At 40.5% G+C, this 19,583-nt stretch overlaps 1 protein-coding gene across 2 annotated transcripts in view; it reads left to right on the top strand.

Moving 5' to 3' along the window:
- The window catches only part of ZNF407 (zinc finger protein 407), a 378,216-nt gene that overhangs the window by 149,765 nt on the left and 208,868 nt on the right, over window positions 1-19,583 (top strand). For both annotated transcript variants that reach the window (XM_006761911.2, XM_015562762.1), the window contains exon 4: window positions 4,432-4,506. In XM_006761911.2, coding sequence (XP_006761974.1) covers window positions 4,432-4,506 — 75 coding nt within the window. The remainder of the gene's footprint in view (window positions 1-4,431; window positions 4,507-19,583) is intronic.

The following is a 19,583-nucleotide window of genomic DNA, read 5'->3' as shown; positions in this document are numbered from 1 at the left end:
GGAACGTTGGCTTCTTCCTTCACTGGAGCAAGCAAGCCTCCTGTTCGCTTCAGCTGCCTGGCTGCCGGCCACCATCTTGGTCGACAGTTAATTTGCATATCACCCTGATTAACCAATGGGAAGCGTGTTGGAGGTATGGTTAATTACCATGTTTGTCTATTATTAGATAGGACTAGAGGCCCAGTGCACGAATTCATGCACAGGTGGGGTACCTTGGTGTGGCCTGCAGAGATTGGGCCCCAACTCACATCCCCAGCCTTGCAGCCCCAGCTTGTGCCCCAGCCTTGCAGACCCACAGTCCCGCCTGGCATCCATCCTTGGCCTGGCACCGCCCCCTCACCTGCTCCACCATCCCATCTGTGGGGTGATTGATCATGGCCGGACCCCTGCTGCTGCTGGTCTCCATCTGCATGGCAATCGATCAGAGCAATCGAGCCCCCACTTGCACTTGCCGTGGCCTGGTGCCACCTGCCCCACCATTCTGTCGAGGTCCCACTCTCATTGGGGCCCATTGGGGCTGGCAGCACCTCCACTGCTGCCCGCTGCCAGGGCCATATTGCCGACGCCCGCCATGTTCTGTGCCACCGCTGGTGGTCAGTGCACATCATAGCGAGAGGTCAAACTCATGGTCTCCTGGTCAAACGACTGCCTGAGGGGACAATTTGCATATGAGGCTTTTATTATATAGGATTGATGTGCAGGAAAATTTATTTTAAAATTAGGAGATAAAACATGAAAATTTTGTGTTGAAAAGTAGAAGTCTTAGCTGGGATGTAAATGTTATTACTGTGCTGCTCTTTGACACCAAAAACAGTTCTAAGTGATGTTATTTAAGGCAATTATATATACTTGGAAATCAATCATATTTAAGAAATACTGTTTCTTATTATTTCAAGGTGTTTCTTCAGGTTGTCAGGCACTTGCCAGATGGACAGTTTCAGAGAATACAAGACTGTTGATTAGGCCTCCTGTTTGACATCCAAAAGAGGCTTTCTTATCGAATGTGTCCCAGACTGGCGCTCTCCTTCAGAGCAGCTTGGTATTTCTAGGCCAAAACCTTGAATGATTTTCTTTGCCTCCCTATCCAATCCATGTGGAATTTGGTTGGCTCTAATCACAAGTATATATCTGGAATTTGACCCAATCTCTTCACTACTAGCCCTTGGTCCAAGCTACTATCATCTTTGCCTGGATTATTGCAGGAGACAGTTAATTCGCCTCTCTTTTCTCTCTCCCTCTGTTCTCCTTTCTTTCTTCTCCTCTCGCTCCCCTCTAATTTAGGAATCTATTAAAATGTGAGTCCGACACGTTTCTCCTCTGTTCTGATGCCTGTGAGGCTTTTCTTCTCTCACTGGGTACAAGCCCAGGCTATCAGGGCCTGTGAGGCTGACGCCCTCACCGAGCCTGCTGCTCCTGTTCTGCCCTGCACTGCACCCTCTGAGAATGGTCTCTGGGTGCCCTTCTATGGGTTGCGGCTCCCTGCTCCTTGCCATGCCCAGCCTCTCACCCCCTTACTCACAAATCACATTCTTGAGCCACCCACATGTAAAATTTGATCCCCTCCTGTTCAGATCACCTCCTTCTCTAGTTTTTCTCCTTCCACTTATCACTATTTACGAGGCTCTCTGTTTTCCCTTTGTTCTGTTTCCCTCACTGGGCTTTCGGTTTTCCAGTGGTTCTCAACCTTGGCTGCACATTAGAATCACCTGGGAATCTTTTTAAAATCCTGACTTCTGGGCCTCATCCTCTGGAAATTCTGTTTCTTTGTTATGGGGTGGGGCCACAACATTAGTAACAAAGAAACTGAATTTCCGGAGGATGAGGCCCAGAAATCAGGATTTTAAAAAGATTCCCAGGTGATTCTAATGTGCAGCCAAGGTTGAGAACCACTGCCGTTTTCTGAGGCAGGGACTTTGGATTGTTTGTTACTGATGCCCTGCAGATGCTGAGAATGCTTCTAGAATCGTGCAGGTGCTACTGCGGACATGAACAATCACATGCACTCGGCTGCGGATAGGCCCGGGGTGTGTCAGCATTAGAGACGCTCCATCTGGTTGAGAAGCTATAGGCTGTGGAAGGACAGCTCCACAAAGGCCCCACTTGGCTTGATTTCCATCCTACCCCCTGAAGCTGCCCACATCTTAAGCGCTCAGTGTGCATTATACAGGAGGGCGTGGGTGAAGGCAGGAGCAGAGCTTTGCTGATTTGGGATTATTTTTGTCTTACTTTTCATGGTATCTAGATTATAAATTTTCCAAAACAGTGAGTATGTTAAAAATGTTAAATCTGTGAGGATGATAGTGAAGGGTAGGCCACAGTCAGTCATGACGTGTTGGTGGTGTTATGTCCATAGAGGTTGGTGAGTTTAATTAGCATTCTATGATTGCTAATCCTAAATCACGCCTGGTTTAGAATTTTTAACAGAGGATATTGAGAATTTTACATTACTCATGCTTTCTGTGGACCAAATTTAAAGAATTTTTACTTACTTTAAATCAGATTTTGGGTGAATAAATATTTTGCATTTGACTATAACGACAGTGTGTTTTAGAATTATAAAATTTCCCCCTTAATATCTATAACACTCATTTAGTGTTATAGTTATTCAGTCGGATCATGTAAGCATTTTCCATTAGGTGGAAGCTGTCCCTCCCTGTGTACTTTGTTCCCCTGTGCAGTATCACATTTTTGTTTCAATTCTTAAAACTTAAACACTTTAACGAATATTTTTTCTTTTTAAACTGCACTGCATTTTCTAAGCTCAAGTCTCTTAAATTATACTTGCTCATGTAAATAAGCTGTGCTTTGCAACTTTGGGTTCTTAACCTTTGCTCTTTGCTATTAGCTTTATGCTTTTTTAATTATAGGAAAATAGAGGACAGTAGGGAAGTTATGACTTAAATGGACTGTTGTTATTACTGTATTCTTTCTTAAGGAAATGAAAAATGTTATTTATTTTGTCCTAATCAAGCAGAAACAAATAAAGAATATTTTGTACTGTTATTTTACTAACCTTTAATATCATCACAGTTTGATTCTTCATATATAATAATTATTTTTTCATTTTAATGATTGATGGTGTGATCAGTTATTTATAGTTGTCCATAGTAATTATATATTAGATGGAATATAATGAAAATATTATTTTCAGTGTATAGAGATGGATTATTTGAATAATTAAGTAATAGTCATTTAAAATATTAAGATATATTATTTTAGCCACAAAACTGAGGTTCCATAATATTGTAGGAAAATAACCAAATCGACCATACATGAAAAGAAAAGAAGCAGTCTCAGTTTTAGGAATTGTTTCGGTCGTGGCTTTTGACACATCTCTTCCAGAAGGCTATAGTGCTTCACAGTCTCACGAAACCCGTTTGTGCAAACATGTCCAGATGAATTCAGTGTTTAATGTTAAGAATCTTATAACATGCCAATTTGATTTGTAGTCCCTCATATCATAGAATGCTAATTAAAATCATATTTTTGCATATGTCATGCCTTTCATGTACATATGCAAATAGATTCTGTTGCCTTTCAGCTACTAGTAATTAACTTTATGAAGGACAGCTGTAATACATAATTAACAAAAATGTTTGCAAGCCCTTTTACACTGAAAGTTACAAGAGTAAAATTTATTTTTTTGCTCATGAAGAGAGCCATTTGAGTTTGATGCTTCTGAGGGAGATCTAAATTGTTTTAAACAATCACAGAAAGTAATTAAATTGATGTTGTACCATATTCAGTAGAAGAATGTTGCTCCATGGACTGGCTGCAGATTCTTGTCCATTTCATATCTATGTCAACAAAATTGGATTAAGTGAGCTGATTTGTGTATGAAATAAGATAGCATGTCAGGTAATACTCTCTTTTTTTAGTGATTCATATATTCTTGGTACTTCAGCACATTTTTTTTTTTTTGCCTGTGCTGCAGATACAATAAACATTTATATCATTGTTAAAAACCTCTCTTCAAATTATTATCATATTTTTAAGGCAACTCCATGAAGGCTATTCATTCTATCTTTTATAGTCCCTTAAATATTTAATAAAATGACATTTTCTGAAATCATCTCGTGATTGAAGTGTGGGATCAACTAGGGGGCAGTGAATGTTATTACATTGAGATATTGCTTTCTCTTGTTTCCTGACAGTGAAGACAATGACTAAAGAACTGAAATCATTGTTTTGGTCACATTAGTATACTTAAATAAGAAAATGAACCAGTCACTTAAATGCAGTTATTTCTGACTTCCAAATATTATAGTAAATTTGATCTGTATGCAGCTCTTTGTTTAGCAAGAGTGCCATTGTAATGTGCATTATGTTACATCCATATATACATGCCTATTTTTAAATACTTTTTGTACATAATTCTAGCAGAGAGTGAAGTTTTAGTTTTATAGTTACTGTTGTTTTTCTTTTCTTTAGGGTTGCTTTTGTAATGAAGAAGCACTTAAATACTCATCTGCTAGGCAAACATGGAGTTGGCACCCCCAAAGAAAGGTAATTTTCATTCACTTTTAAAAACTTAATATATTTTCATTTCAGAATTTGTTTAATAAGGTGACTTCTAGAATTTTTTCAAGCCTGTTCACATGGTTTGCATTTGTGGTACTCTATTGTTGAATATCATGTTTTATGCCAGTGGTTCTCAACCTTGGCTGCACATGAGAATCACCTGGGAATCTTTTTAAAATCCTGGTTTCTGGGCCCCATCCTCTGGAAATTCTGTTTCTTTGTTACTAATGTTATGGCCCCACCCCATAACATAGAAACAATTTCCGGAGGATGAGGCCCAGAAATCAGGATTTTAAAAAGATTCCCAGGTGATTCTAATGTACAGCCAAGATTGAGAACCACTGTTTTATGCCCTTCTCCCTCCAAAATGTAGTCATATTAATATTTGAAAGGATATGAGGAACTTTGAGTTTGTGAATTTGTAAAACAATCTTCAAATAGTAGAAGAGTTAAATTAGGGGGAATTGACCTCTGCTGATACATTTGAATGAGCTAAAATAAGTATGTAAGACTACACTTTGTCTATTTTCCCCCTGTATTTTTATTTTGAGGTTTTAAAATAACATTTTTGAATCCTTACTGTAGAATTAAACATTGCTAATATTAAAGAAATACACCGTTGTCATTCCCAAAATAATACTACAGTTGCCATGTCATGAAAAATAACACTGTAATTATTATGTCATCAACTGCCAGGCTTTCTTTTTCCTTGCAATTGTATCATAATTAGCTTCATCACCTAGAGTTAATTGTATTAGGTGAGCTGCAATATAGTATGTCAGCTACCAGGTGAGCATGGCTACTTCTGAAATTTTTAAATCTTTAACACTTGCAGCCAATAAGACCCAGGCCAGGTACTCTCACCTTCCTTCAAAGATAATCAATTTTTAGCTTTCCTCAAATCCTCCAAGATGGTATCAGAAATTCTAGACACTCCTGGAATGTTCTTTGTTTTTAATACTCTTTTAAAATGTCAATAATCATGCAACTTATTCTATCACACTATATCCTAGGGCCTCTTCTGCCATGTTTTAAATGTTTAATTGCCTTTGTAAAAATTTAAGATGCCTGTAAAATATTTTTTTATGTTTACAAGGAATTTAACTTGATGTTTCTATTGAAGGCGTATTATTTTCTTTAGCATTTTAGTTTGGACATGCCTGCTGTATCAAAAATGAGATGTCCCATATGTTTACTTTTTGCCTTTGGTTTCTTATACTTTTCTTTATAACATATTTAATTTGAGTCAAAAATGTATATGTTGAACATATCCTGGATGCATTATTCTTGAAATTCAAAAAATTCAATATTATTTAAATTATAATTTGTGACTTATGTTTCATGATTTCCAAGTTATGTTTCATAAGTGTTAAAGAAGTGGAAACAAAACATTTTTAATTGCTGGATTCTCATTGCTTTCACATGGATTATCTCAATTACTTATTCTATGACCTTATTAGCAGTGTATTATTATTCTAGTTTCATAGGTCTAAGGACTGTGATTTAGGAATATACAATTTTTTATTCAATAACTCAAATGTTAGAATTGTTACTTTTCTTACTCCAATTCCAGTGCTCTTTCTTCTACTAATTATATTCTCTCACATTGAGAATCTATACATATAGGTACTTAGGATGTTTTATTCACAAATAAATTTGAATGAAAACAATCTAGATCAGATAACTAGTAAAAAGAAAATACTTCCCTACTATATAACTAGTATACATTTTGAACTCAACTATGTAATTTATTATCTTATATTTATCCTCCAGCACTTCAAAAATAGTAGATACCATATATATATTATGGTAGAAGTTTGGTTTTTCCCTTTATCTTTTCCTGTACACTCCAGGAATACTCTCTTGCTTTCACCTATTCAGTCCCCAGTACATAAAGGGTGTCTAAAAAGAGGCAAGAGAAAGATTTCATGTTTTCTCCTCTTAGAGATATGATAGCCTTTTTCAGCATTGCCGGTATAATTTTTCTCCTAAAATCGGGAAATGAATATCAGATGGGGAGTATAACCCATCTTCTGGGTTACTACCTTCTGAGTAGTCCAAGTTTATCTAAAGTAAGCATCTTAGACTGTATTGCTTTTCCTCTTAAAAGCTCTGAGCTTCAGGTTACTTTCTGTTTATAATATCTGTTTAGAGGAGGACATTTTCTCTTATGCATAGAAATGCTAAGTCCAAATGCCAGGACCTCAGTAGCAGTATAAGTTTCTATTGGACATCCATAGCTGGAGAAGACTAAGGGTTAATTAGCAGTACCTAGCACAGTAAATGCCAAAAGGATCTCTCCTTCTACTTCACTTTTCTCTATTCCTTCTTGAGGGAATCATGCCTTTTAGTGGTTGTAGGAAACAAAGAAACTACCAGCATGCTGAACCCTCACTCTGGGCATAACTGTTCTCAAAATTAAGTTAAACATTTTTTTTTTTTTTACCTATTTAAAACATTAGTGTCTTGGCTATAATTTTGCAAGCTTGCTATATTTTAATTTCTTCAGGAAAGTTTAATCAGTTTATTTTTTTATGTTTTGAATTCAATTCTTGCCTTTTATGCATTGCATATTACAGCAAATAGTAATAGAAGTTAGCTAAATAGGCTGTGACCATTAAATTAATAATGCATTTTGTTTGCAAGTATTTAGGCCTTGTGCTTTGACTGATGTATGCAAAAATGATAATTTATTACAAATCAGTTCATATACGTACACTATCATTTGATGAACCAATAAATTTTCTTAGCATGACCGTGATTAGCAACAGAAAACTAAATGACTTCAAATATATTTTTTTTGACACCATGAACTCCTGAAGTGATGCCTTGTGTAAGAACATACTTTTAAGTTCCTTAATTTGCATGAACTTATTTCAAGGTCATGCATTGCCATATTTCAGAAATCTTATACACTTAAATGTAAATAACTAAATATAGCCAAATTCACATTTTAAAATAAACTCCAATTAATTTTGCAGCTTTACTCTAAAGTATTCCCTATTTTAAAAAAGTAAATTCTCCTTTCGTATAGTAAGCCATAGTATCTGTATGACTTTAAAGTCGTTAGCAGTAATTTAGAAAATGAGCTTCTGCACAGTTCCATGATTGAAACCTCCATGATCAGTACCTCTGTGTGAAAGCCAGGCTGTATCACAGTGGAGAGCGCTGGCATTGAGGGTTTAGCACTCGGCTATCAGCTGGCTGTGAGTGACCCTGTGAATAGGAGGAGGGGAGACGACCGCTCAGAACCTCTGACCTTATCTCTGCTTCTGTGGTGTCAGGACCCTGTCAGGAAAGGCCACACTGGCAGCATCTCAGGTACAAGACTGACATGCTCTCAAAGCCACTTGTACCAGGAAAGGGTTTTAATTTTATTTTTTAAAGAATAGTTTATTGATTTTTAGAGAGAGAGGAAAGAAGAGGGAGAGGTAGAGAGAAACATCCACCTCCTGCCTCCTGCACATCCCCTACTGGGGATGGAGCCTGCAACCCAGGCATGTGCCCTGACCTAGAATTGAAACAGCAACCATTTGGTGGATGGGATGATGCCCAACAAACTGAGCCACACAGGCCAGGGCCCAGGAGAGGATTTTAAAGTGATGCCTGCATCAGAGAGTCTCAGAGTTAAATGTTTTTATACAATAAAAAGAAATGCACTTGTTTTTTTCCCAGTTATTAATGAATATCCACATCAAAACCTTAGTATTTTTTTGTGTGAAATAGTTTCTGGAGGAGCCTATGAAGGTTGTGTGTTTTTTAATTTTATTTTTTTAAATATATTTTATTGATTTCTTTTACAGAGAGGAAGGGAGAGGGATAGAGAGTTATAAACATTGATGAGGGAGAAACATCAATTCAGTTGCCGCCTGCACACCCCCTACTGGGGATGTGCCCACAACCAAGGTATATGCCCTTGACCGGAATCAAACCTGGGACCCTTAAGTCCGCAGGCTGACGCTCTATCCACTGAGCCAAACCGGTTAGGGCTAAGGTTGTGTGTTTTATTGTCAACATAGCTATGGGTTGTGTTCAGGCCCTGGGGCTGGCTCAGGGCTGGTGTTTTCATATGGGGCATACATTTCCCCTGGCCTCCTTCAGATGGCCAGCCCTATCATTGGTCCTGGGTTCTCCCCTTTCATCAGACATTTGGGATTTGGAGTTGGTCATCTTCATCAGTACCTTTAATCTTACTGAGAAGCAAAATCTTTCCCACGCAGTCTCATATGTACTAAATATCACTGAGTCTTACTGTGGGACAGAAATTCTGTCAGTCTTTTGGCATTGATCTGGTCTCCTTTTCTTTCTCTCTTTTCTCAAAACCTTTATATTTATACTAGAGGCCTTATGCACAAAAATTCATGCAAGAGTAGGCCTTCCTTCCCCCGGCTGCTGGCACCAGCTTCCCTTGGGTACCTGGGACCCGGGCTTCCCTCCTCCGGCCACCTGCAGGCATTCCAGGACCCGGCTTGCTTCCTTCCGGACCCGGCTTCATCAGGAAGGACTTCCAGAATGATGTCTGGTCTAATTAGCATATAATCCTTTTATTATTTTAGATGTAAAATTGTATGAAATTGTCACCATTGTTCTCTTTTTTCAGTTTAGATGTAAGCCTCACCCCTTTTCTTAAAACATGAAAATCCTAAACCCATTGTTCCTGGGAAAAGCACATATACACATACACACAGTTGCTCTTAAAACTTTGCTAGCAGTACTTTGTGTTGATTAGAAATTTAGGCTACTTTTAAATGAGAGAATAATACCATGTATAAAAACTCTGAATTAAGAAGATTGAATTCATAGTATGACATTAACCCCTGTCATTGTCACTTTACTATCCATTTTAAAGAAATAGTTTGCCTTTGGCTAAGTTGTTATTACTGCATGTGTTTCCTTTTATTAAAAGAATCAATAGTTTTCCTCAGTGTTTATTCTGTGTGAATTTCTGCAAGGTGAATACTGAGAGGAAGCTAAAATCTCATGGATGCATGCATTGAGATATATTATTCCGTGTCATCTGTCCCTCATGTCAATCACTTCCTGTTTCCTGGCTCTGGCTCATGCTTCCCCAAATCCACTTGCATATATTGGTCTACACTGTCACTTCTTCCCTTACTCTGATGTTTGGCAATCTTTTTTTTCTTTTCATTTTTCCTTTCATGATAATCAAGTTTAGGATATTTTTAGGTTATTCTCTGATTTAAAAAATATTTAAACAAGCAACTCTGTTGAGCCAAAGTGGAGGACAAACATATCAGTTCTTTTCATTTAGGTTGCTTATTTGAATGAGAGGGCGATTGTTAGATTTTAATGACTTCATATTGCTATTGCATGAGTGTAAGACTGTCTTTCTTCTATGTTCTCCCTTTTCTCCATCCATAGACAGTATCCAGTTTACAAATAGGATGCTGTGGTTATTGGACATGGTCTTATTGTGGCAAAGTGGGACTGAAAAGGCAGATAGCCCTGCTCAGCAATTACCTTCACATGGAAAGATAGGAAGAAGTCACATCAGTTGAGCTAGCCAAGATTATTATTTTTAGAAAATTTCCTTCTATATTTTCCTGAATTAAACTGACAAATTATTAAGGAACATAGGAGATATGTATATATTTTTTTACCAAAGTCATCTTGTCAGCACATAGGAAGTATTTCTAAATTTAAATGGATAATTTAGATGTTTTGCAGTTACTTTATGACAATCGTTTTCTTCCTGAAATCACTATTTTCTGACTTATATTATAGATTTTCCAGTGAACATTAACAAAAGTAAGTTCCAGTGGTGTAGAATTCTGGGACCTCAGTTCCTCCTTTATTTGTTGAAGCTTCCGGCTCAATTTTTTGGGGGGAGTTGTTTGGACCTAGCACAGGTAATTTTTGGGGCTCATCTCTGAGGGGATAGAAGCCCTCTTTTCATGCTCATCAGTTCATAGGTTCCTAACCTTCCATGGAGAATGGCCATCCTACCTGGACCACCTAGGTCCTACATATTCCTCAGATGATTTACTTTACTGTCAGAATACTGATTCCTTCCATTCATTTGTTAATGAGAGGTCAGTTTTATTGTTGGATTAGGCCCATCACTAGGGAGCTGCTTTCCTTCACTGCACTGTTTTTAGCTTTTCCCCTCCAATAAAACTGATTTTTTACTTAGTTGATATGATAATGACTTAAATTTTAAAAGTAACCTTATAATAACCCATGTATTTATTGTAAAGATAGTGCTCAGGGTCCTGCTCATGTCATATTATCCTGTGATAGTCAAAATTTCTCTCTGGTCATTATTCCAGGAAAAGGTGTGTCTTTGGGAAACAATTTGTCACTTTGGTCTTACGTTAGCACATTGTGGATAGGATTGAGTTTTCATCTTTGTGTTCATTGCTGAGAAGCTCAGTGCCAAAATTGAAGTCCACCTTCAGAAAGCAGGGTGGGCTTCATGGAGGGGTTTTATTTCCTACTGTTATTTCTGCATCCATCTCTTTTCCCCTCTGGGAAATTCCCATTTCATGTGCGTGATATTTTGTAACAATCTTACATAATTCAGGCGAAGTTTTGCAGTGGGAATTTTTGTAAAGCAGGGTCAGTATTTGTTTGGGAGTACACATTTCTTCAGCCACGTAGTTTTGGGAGTAATGTGTTGATCAGTGTTAGCCCCATTATGAGGCTTTTAAAAAATCGTCCTTGCCCACTGTATGAAAACTTAGTGTATGTCTTTGTATTACTCCAATAGTGCTTTTATTTGTCATGATTATCTGTTGTTTGAAGAATGCTTGCTGAGCAGATGTAGCTAGTGTGTCTCCCCAGCAAAGATCGGAGCACTGTGTGCCTTGTACTCCAGGTGCTCGCCCTCCAAAGTGGCTGCTGTTCTGAGTATATCACGGGTGTATTGATAAAATACCATATTTGCTACTTAAAAAGGTAATTCTCATGATAGTAGCAGAGGGATTTTAAGTGTTAGTAGTATATATGTGTATAAGATTATTTTCTACTCTAAGATTCATTCTTTAATTTTAAGCCAGCATTTTATTGAGCATTCATCTCTGTGTCTTTTATTATTGAGCTTAAGTAAACCTGAATATTACATGATTCTTGTTCTTTAGAATATAAGGGTTCTTATGCAGTTATCCATAATGTATAAAAAACAACACAATGACACAGAAGAAAGTTTTAGAAGAGGGAACAATTAATCCTCCTTAAGGGGTATTCTGGGGAAGCCAGTAAGGGCCTCTCATTTATTCCTCCAATAAACCTTTCCTACATCTACTCCAGTTACTACTGTGTTCCAACACTGAGATGGTAAGTAGTGTTTGGAGATGACGCAGCCTCTCTTCTCGTGACCCTTAGATTTCTAGTTGAAGGGTCGAGGGTAAGGACTGAAAGATAACACGCATGTAAAGGAAAAAGCATTTTATTAGGTGTCAGGCTCTGATGAAAATACAGGGGTGTGCTGTTCCAGAACATGTCTGGGAGAGGTATAGTTTAGGAGGGGTGGTCAGGAAAGGCCCTTTTAAGGGGCTACATTTTAAATGGGACATGGAGAGCAGAGAGCACAGTTGGAGTCTTTGAGAAGTGTGTGAACTCGTGGTATCCTAATCTAGTGTGCCTGGTGTGACCTGGGTCACCTGACTTAGGGGGTGTGGAATAGGTGAGGAACTGATTCCAAACTGTGCAGGTTTAAGACATGGTCGCCAATGGGGCATTTCCTTTAGTGGATGTGGGAAGAGTATGGATGAGCCTGGGACACCGGGTTGGAAACAGGCTGAGAAGATCTGTGAAAGCTGCCTTGGTTACTTTTCTCTATACATCAGAGGAGCCAGCACAACCTAGAGCTGGTCTGGGATTCTACCCCTGTCAGTGTAGAGTTCAGACACCATGGAGAGACTGGGGGCAGGTAGATGGTGATGTCACCGTGACATTTGCTGGGGACCTCCCTCCCTGCTCCCTAACAGACTGCCTGGTCCCTTTTGTTCCTTCAGAACCAGACCCAGACGTCTTCTCCCAGATTACTGTTGCAGAACTAGCTGCAAAGAAGCCTTTTAATTATCCATTTGATTTTGTTAGACACATTCTTTTCCTGACTCACAATCTACGTCTTCCTTTTTATCCACTTTGTTCTGCCTCTTTCCTGATGCACTCAAACTGTATTCCATCTCCTGGTTATCCAACCAAATTATTTTTTACTTCAAGTCTCAGTCTGACGCTCTGACGTCTAAGAGTCCCTGTCTTATTTATTCCATCTTTAGTTGATTGTTTTTATTTTACTACTGTGGAGTATATATAGAAATTCCTCTAGCCAATCATTACTGTCTCCTAACAATGAAACCCAAGACTGTACCAGTACTGCGCATGTTAGAACTCTGTCTCTAGTGCTAGTTCAGTGAGTTTTTACAACAGAAATGTGTGCTTTACTAGTAGTACTGATGATCCTTATTAAAATGACATTTTATTCTATTGCTTTCTACTTCATTCCTATGTAGAAATAGATAAAATTGAGTTTTGTGGAGTTAGGAAACTATTCTTTTTCTAGTATGTATGTTCGTTCCCATTGCTCTTGCAGGCAATAATACATTGTTGTTGAATGTGAGAAGTTGATTTTTTAAGGGATTGTTTTCTTGCTATCATTTAATCTAGTAATTCAATCAGGTCTTCAATATAGGATTATCTGTTTTTTTAAATTTTAAAAAAGACAATGAGTAAGTGATCTCAAATATGATGGATGGAATATGTTGAAGGTTCAGAGTATAGGTGTTTCTACTGGCAGGCATCTAGAATATTTTTGTCTATTCTCTCATTTTACTTAAGTTACTTTTAGAATACTGGACTTATACATCTGGACTCTGACTAAACTCTGCCTTAAGCTCTTGTCTTTAATTCCCAGTCAGCGCCAGAATTAAAAAGAACAAAAGCCTATATGTTCACTGCAGCCTTCAATTATGGTTAATTACTAACTTTATACAGTTTCATTATATGTACTGACTTTTTGTGAGAGGTTCTTTATATTCGTGATGTCTTGGTATTTGCTTATAATTGTCCAAGATTAAAAATTTTCCTGGGAAATTTTTAGAAAACTTACAACCTTTCTGAAATAATTTTTGTAAAGTTGGATCAAAGCAATTTGATTATCAATTTTAGCAGAAGAGAAACAAGATGTTTACATTTTATTATGCTACAGAACTCTAATAGGAAAAACCAAGTACTTACATAGGTTATTCTCTAAGATATTTCCTCCCCCATTCTTTTTTAGTCATAGGGTCACTTGTGTAATAAATTGTGAGCTTAAAACAAAGGCCCAAAATATGGTGCTACTCTCATCAGGAGAAAACAGGCAGTGACATGTGGATCTTGAGTTAATCTTAAGACAAAATCACCATCTTACATGTCAGCTAATTCTTTATTCCTTTCGAAAGAATTATGACACCAATTGCTATTTACTGAGATATTAACACCTCCTAACATTGAGTTAGATGAAATCAACACTTAGGTTAAAAACAGTCAAATATTGGTATTTCGTATGAGTCAACCTTATTCTACTTAGAGCTATTTCTAGCATATGATGTTAAAATAGAGATCCGCTTTTCTGGGAAGTAATCATTTCCATTGAGTTTTAATATAATCCAGTTCTTTCTTGTTTTGTGATAATGATTTCCTGGACATGGCCTTGTATAGTGTGATTTCTGTCTCAGCATCCCCGTTAGTATTTCCACTCAGTTCCTGCTGGAAGCCACGCCACCAGTCTTGTCTGTTCTCTTCTTTTATTTACACACTGGCCTGGGTCAGTGTGCACTTTCTTTCAAGGCCCAGATTTTGTCTCACTGTGAAAAGCCTTTCCTAGATTTTCAGTCTAGACAATAACTTCTTAGCCAGAAGCCTGATGTCCTTTCCTCTTAGCACATTGTTTTGTTTTCCTGTTGTGAAAGTGTATGCCCTGTCTCTACAGTAGATGGTTTCTTCTCTGTCTTAGCTTTCCAGAGGGTAATCAACACTTGTGAATTTTCATAGATTTAAAATATGGAATCTGCATTGGAACTCTTTTGAATGGATTTCTTCTTAGTTGGTCTAAGTATATGATTTATGATTGCATTATGGGAAAGGTCTTGCAGATTAGTGAAGTTCTACGTAACTGTAATGTCCTGCTTCTTACTGGAGTCAACCTGGAGTGTGCTCTCTGTGTCCATGTGGCCTTCTCCCCTCTAATCTGTGATGCTGAAGAGGACACCTGTCTCATTTCTCAGGGTTTGGTGAAGGGGACATGAACTGATAGTTATACAAATACAGAAAATTATACTATATACATAGCATTTATAATTAACAGAGTGCTTGTTTTTAGATGAAAACATTAGTGGTTTGATGCTAAGGTATGCATATTATCTCTGCCCCCATTTCATGCTTGTCTGGTAGAGCAAAGAATTATGGGAAACAGCAGATTCAGTACAGCAGGTTCAGTAGAACACATATATGAGAGTTTTTATTTAAATTAGACACAATTTTTCTTTGTAGCTAATTATAAAACAATAATTTTCCCATTCATTCTCACAGTGCACTGTGGTGTTCACACTGTCTTTTTCTCATCTCATATTTGTAGTTATACTAGAGGCCCTGGAGGGGTCCCTCAGCCTGGCCTGCCGGGGATCAGACTGAAACCAGCAGTCCGACATCCTCCGAGGGGTCCCGGAGTGTGAGAGGGCACTCTTCAAAGTTGCTGTAGCTTGGCAGCTCCTGTGTTGAGCGTCTGCCCCCTGGTGGTCAGTGTGTGTCATAACTTCCAGCCAGTTGGCCAGTTGGCCAACTGGCCAGTCTCTTAGGCTTTTATAGATATAGATAACATGAACATGCCGTATATTTTTGGCAAGTAGAAAGTGACAGACTTATTGCTGAATTTCAGGTCTTTTCAAATTTATGCCTTTGCCTTTTGAAAAAGATATATTGTTCATATGATAATCATATTTGGAAGATGAGGAAAAACTTTAACAAAGGAATTATCCTAATATTATTTACAAGAGGCCCGGTGCACAGATTTGTGCATGGGTGGGTTCCCTCTGCCTGGATGGCAATCGGGCCGATTAGAGCCCTCTTGCTCAGTCCTGATCAGGGCCGATTGGGGCCAGAGGCCAGGGAGGGGCCATAGGAGAGATGGTGGTAGGGCTCCAAGGCATGTCCGGCCCTGTCTCACCCAGTCCTGGTCTCACCCAGTCCTGATTGGCCTGACCCCAGCAGCAAGCTAATCTACTGATCGGAGCATCTGCAGGGCCAGCGCAGGCGGGGCCTTGGAGGAGAGCTGGGGTCTCGGAGGAGAGCTGGGGTGACGATGGGTCAGGGGAGGAGGAGGGAGGGATGTGGAGCCTGTCCTGTGGGAAAGGCACCGGGCTCCTTGGCTGCCCCCACCCAGCAGCTTTTCGAGGCCCTTGCACAGCTGTCACCCTCCGCCCCTCGCTGCCTCCTGCTTCCTTTGAAGTTTTGGACTCGGTTTTTCCGACTCATCCCCACCCCCCTCTCTGCTGCATCCCCGGGAGCCCAAGGCTGCCCCTTGGCCTTGGGCAGGTGTGCCTGGCCCGTCCCCCCATAATGGTGCTACCCACTCTCCTGGAGTAGTTAGTGAAACTTAACAAATAAAAAGAAACAGCCACAGGCTGCTGAGGGCTGCGGAGTCCACAGCTCTCGGATCATGTGTAGCAGCCTCCCATGCCACCCGGTCCCTCCTGGCTCCTGTCCCCTCCTGCCTCTGCCCGGGTCTCAGGCCAAACCCTGGGAGCATCCTGACAGCTCTCACCTCACACCTCACTTTCCAGTCCAGCTCACCAGCGCCTGCAGCAAGCTAACCTACTGGTCGGAGCATCTGCCCCCTGGTGGTCAGTGCGCTTCATAGTGACTGATTGAGTTGTTGAACTCCCAGCGTAACTCCTGGTGGAGGGGATAATTTGCATATTAGGCTTTTATTATCCTACTAGAGTCCAGGTGCACAAAAATTTTTGCACTTGGCGGGGGCGGGGGTCCCTCAGCCCGGCCTGTACTCTCTCACAGTCTGGGACCCCTCCAGGGATGACCACCTGCTGGCTGAGGCCTGCTCCCCAGGGGATTGGGCCTAAGCTGGCAATCAGACATTCCTCTGGCAGCCCTCGGGGGATGTCCACTTGCCAGTGGGAGCAGACCTAAGCTGCAGTCAGACATCCTTAGTGCTGCTGAGGAGGCAGGTGAGGCTCCTACCACCACCGCTGTACTGGCAGCCATCAGCCTGGCTTGTGGCTGAGCAGAGATCCTCCCATGTGAGAGCGCCCTGACCACCAGAGGGCAGCTCCTGCATTGAGCATCTTCCCCCTGGTGGTCAGTGTGTGTCATAGTGCCACACCCCCTTTAGCGTGGGCATCCCTACTGGGGTGCCTGGCCAGTCTGGATGAAGGGCTGACGGCTCTTTTTAGGCAGGCCAAGCCTGCAACTGAAGCTCCCAGTCTCTCCTTTGTTCTTTCTTTATTTTATTCTGGGGTTTATTTACCTTCTGTAATTGAAACTTTGTTGTGGCTCCAGCTCGGAGGCCGGTTGGCCAAAAGCAGGTACCTGGGGTTTGTTTAGCTTCTATAATTGCAACATTATTGCATCCAGAGCTCAGAGCTAGGCCGCGCAGGTGGGGAACCTTGGCTTCCTCCATCGCTGGGGCAACCAAGCCTCATGTTCACTTCAGCTGCATGGCTGCTGGCCGCCATCTTGGTTGGCAGTTAATTTGCATATCACCCTGATTAGCCAATGGGAAGCGTAGCGGAGGTATGGTTAATTACCATGTTTGTCTATTATTAGATAGGATATAATGAAAGAGAAACATGCAAATTAACTGTCCTTCCGCTATGCACAAGCCACACCCATCAGCCAATGAGGAGTGAGTATGCAAATTAATCCTGCAAAGATGGCAGGCAATTTGCATACACAGAGCAGAGTGGGAGAGCCAGCATCTTAGGGGAGTGTGGCTCCCTTGGTCGCTTCCTCGGTCACTCCCTTGTGGGGACGTAGCTCCCTCGGTAGGGAAAACCCAGAGCGTGGGGAGCTCCAAGAATTCTGGGAATAGTAGTTTTGGTGGCAGCCCAGGAGCAGAAGTGGAAGCCCAGACTGCAGGGAGCACCAGGAATGCTGGGAATTATAGTTCTCGTGGTAGACGGATCTAGACACTAGAGCAAAGTGAGCCTGGAGCAAGTTACTGTTGTGGTTGGGGATGGAGGGAAAGCAAAGGTGAGAGACATAAGTAAAATTAGAGTGTCTGGGAAAAATTAAAGGGAAGATATCCTAAAACTTCCAAGAAATCTCCACCATTGGAGTAAAGAAAAAAAAAGCCTCTATTATTCTGTGAGCAACAAACCAAACTGGGTTGGGGGTCTCAGACAATTCACTCATACAATTGCAAAGATAGATAGAAACTCCCAGATTGGAGAGGGCTCCCCCTGAGGGCTCCCAGATTGGAGAGTGTGCAGGTTGGGCGGAGGGACCCCCCTCATCATCCCCCCCCCCCCCCAGTGCATGAATCTTCATGCACTGGACCCCTAGTCTATCTAATAAAAGAGTAATATGCAAATTAACCATCACTTTGCGATAAAGATGTAGGCACCCACAGCCAAGAAGGAGGGAATATGCAAATTGACGTGACAAAGATGGTGACGCTGGCCGGAGCCATGGAGCCAAGCTGGCACCTCAGCCGGCTCCGTAGCCACCACCCAGACAAAGCCATAGTGACAGGGCCGAAGCAGAGGTGGTTAGGGGCAGGCTGGTGGGGGCGCGGTTGGGGGCAAGCAGGCTGGCAGGCAAAGTGGTTAGGGGTGATCAGGCAGGCAGGCAGGTGAGCGGTTAGAAGCCAGTGGTTCCGGATTGCAAGAGGGATGTCTGACTGCCTGATGTCCTGTGGTATTGGGTCTAAACCAGCAGTCAGACATCCCCCAAGGGGTCCCAGATTGGAGAGGGTGCAGGCTGGGCTGAGGGACCGCCCCCCCTCCCCCCCGTGCACAAATTTTGTGCACCAGGCCACTAGTATAGGATAAGTACTCATAGTATTAGCACTAAATGAACATATTTCAAAGTTTTGATGAATTCTTGAGATCCCTCTTTTGAGTAAAAGGAAGAAAAAAGCTTGCATAGAACATAATTATGTAAAACCAGTAAAAGCTTAAGTCTGAATCTGGAGGGCCCCAAGACCATGTCAGAGGTGGGGCACCTTCTGCACATCTCAAAGAAATTGTGGATTCCTCATCAGATCAATGAAAATCTCTCAGTATGTGGAGCCTTTTACTTGTACAGTGCGATTTACTGTTCATAATGTAATTGATGCCTGAGTGATGAGACAATTCAATTTCTGTGGAAATTCTGTATTGAATCAGACATGCTCAGAGACTACTTAGTCAGGCTCTTAACTTACTTAGCTGGTGATAGCACTCAACCTTCAAGTCTTAGCACAGCTTTATTTACTGTGTTCTGTTTGTCAAAAGTATCTAATGCCTCGGAAGACGTGATTAAAATCAAAACTGTTTAATTCAACAGATCCAACTGTTGGAGTTGATGAAAACAGAATGAAAAAAAAGAGAATGTAATCATTCTTAGCTGGAATTACAAAGTTGAGCTAAATTAACACCTGGAATGTAATGTTTTAGTTTTCATGTCTGACGGTAAATTCATAGACATTCATTATATTATTGAATGGACAAATTAAATAGGATGGGGGTCTTAGTTGGACCAATGATAACCAACGATGATTTTACCCAATTTTGTGCCTGGAGGTCTATGTAGTAAGACCATGATTGTCCTGTTTAAATGGCCCACATCATATGCTCAGTGTGAAACAAAGAAAAGATGGTGTTTATTACTTTGATTTGAGTCTCTGGCTGATACAGAAAGAGCCCCACTGAGTGAAGGAGAACACTGTTCTGCATGTTGAAGAGATGGCTCTCCATAAATGGAAACCATCTGACTGCAACAAAAGTATCATTTGTTAGAAAATCAGTATTTTCTTTAAAAAGTTATCAGAAATAACAGTGGTGAACTGTTAGCTCATTTGGTTGTTTTACTCATTTTAATTTTGAGAAAACTTTGATTTG

Source organism: Myotis davidii, unplaced genomic scaffold (genome assembly GCF_000327345.1).
Source record: "Myotis davidii unplaced genomic scaffold, ASM32734v1 scaffold96, whole genome shotgun sequence".
Classification (NCBI taxonomy): Eukaryota; Metazoa; Chordata; class Mammalia; order Chiroptera; family Vespertilionidae; genus Myotis; species Myotis davidii.
Note: the sequence above shows the minus strand (reverse complement) of the source record. Positions and strands in the feature narration are given on the sequence as shown.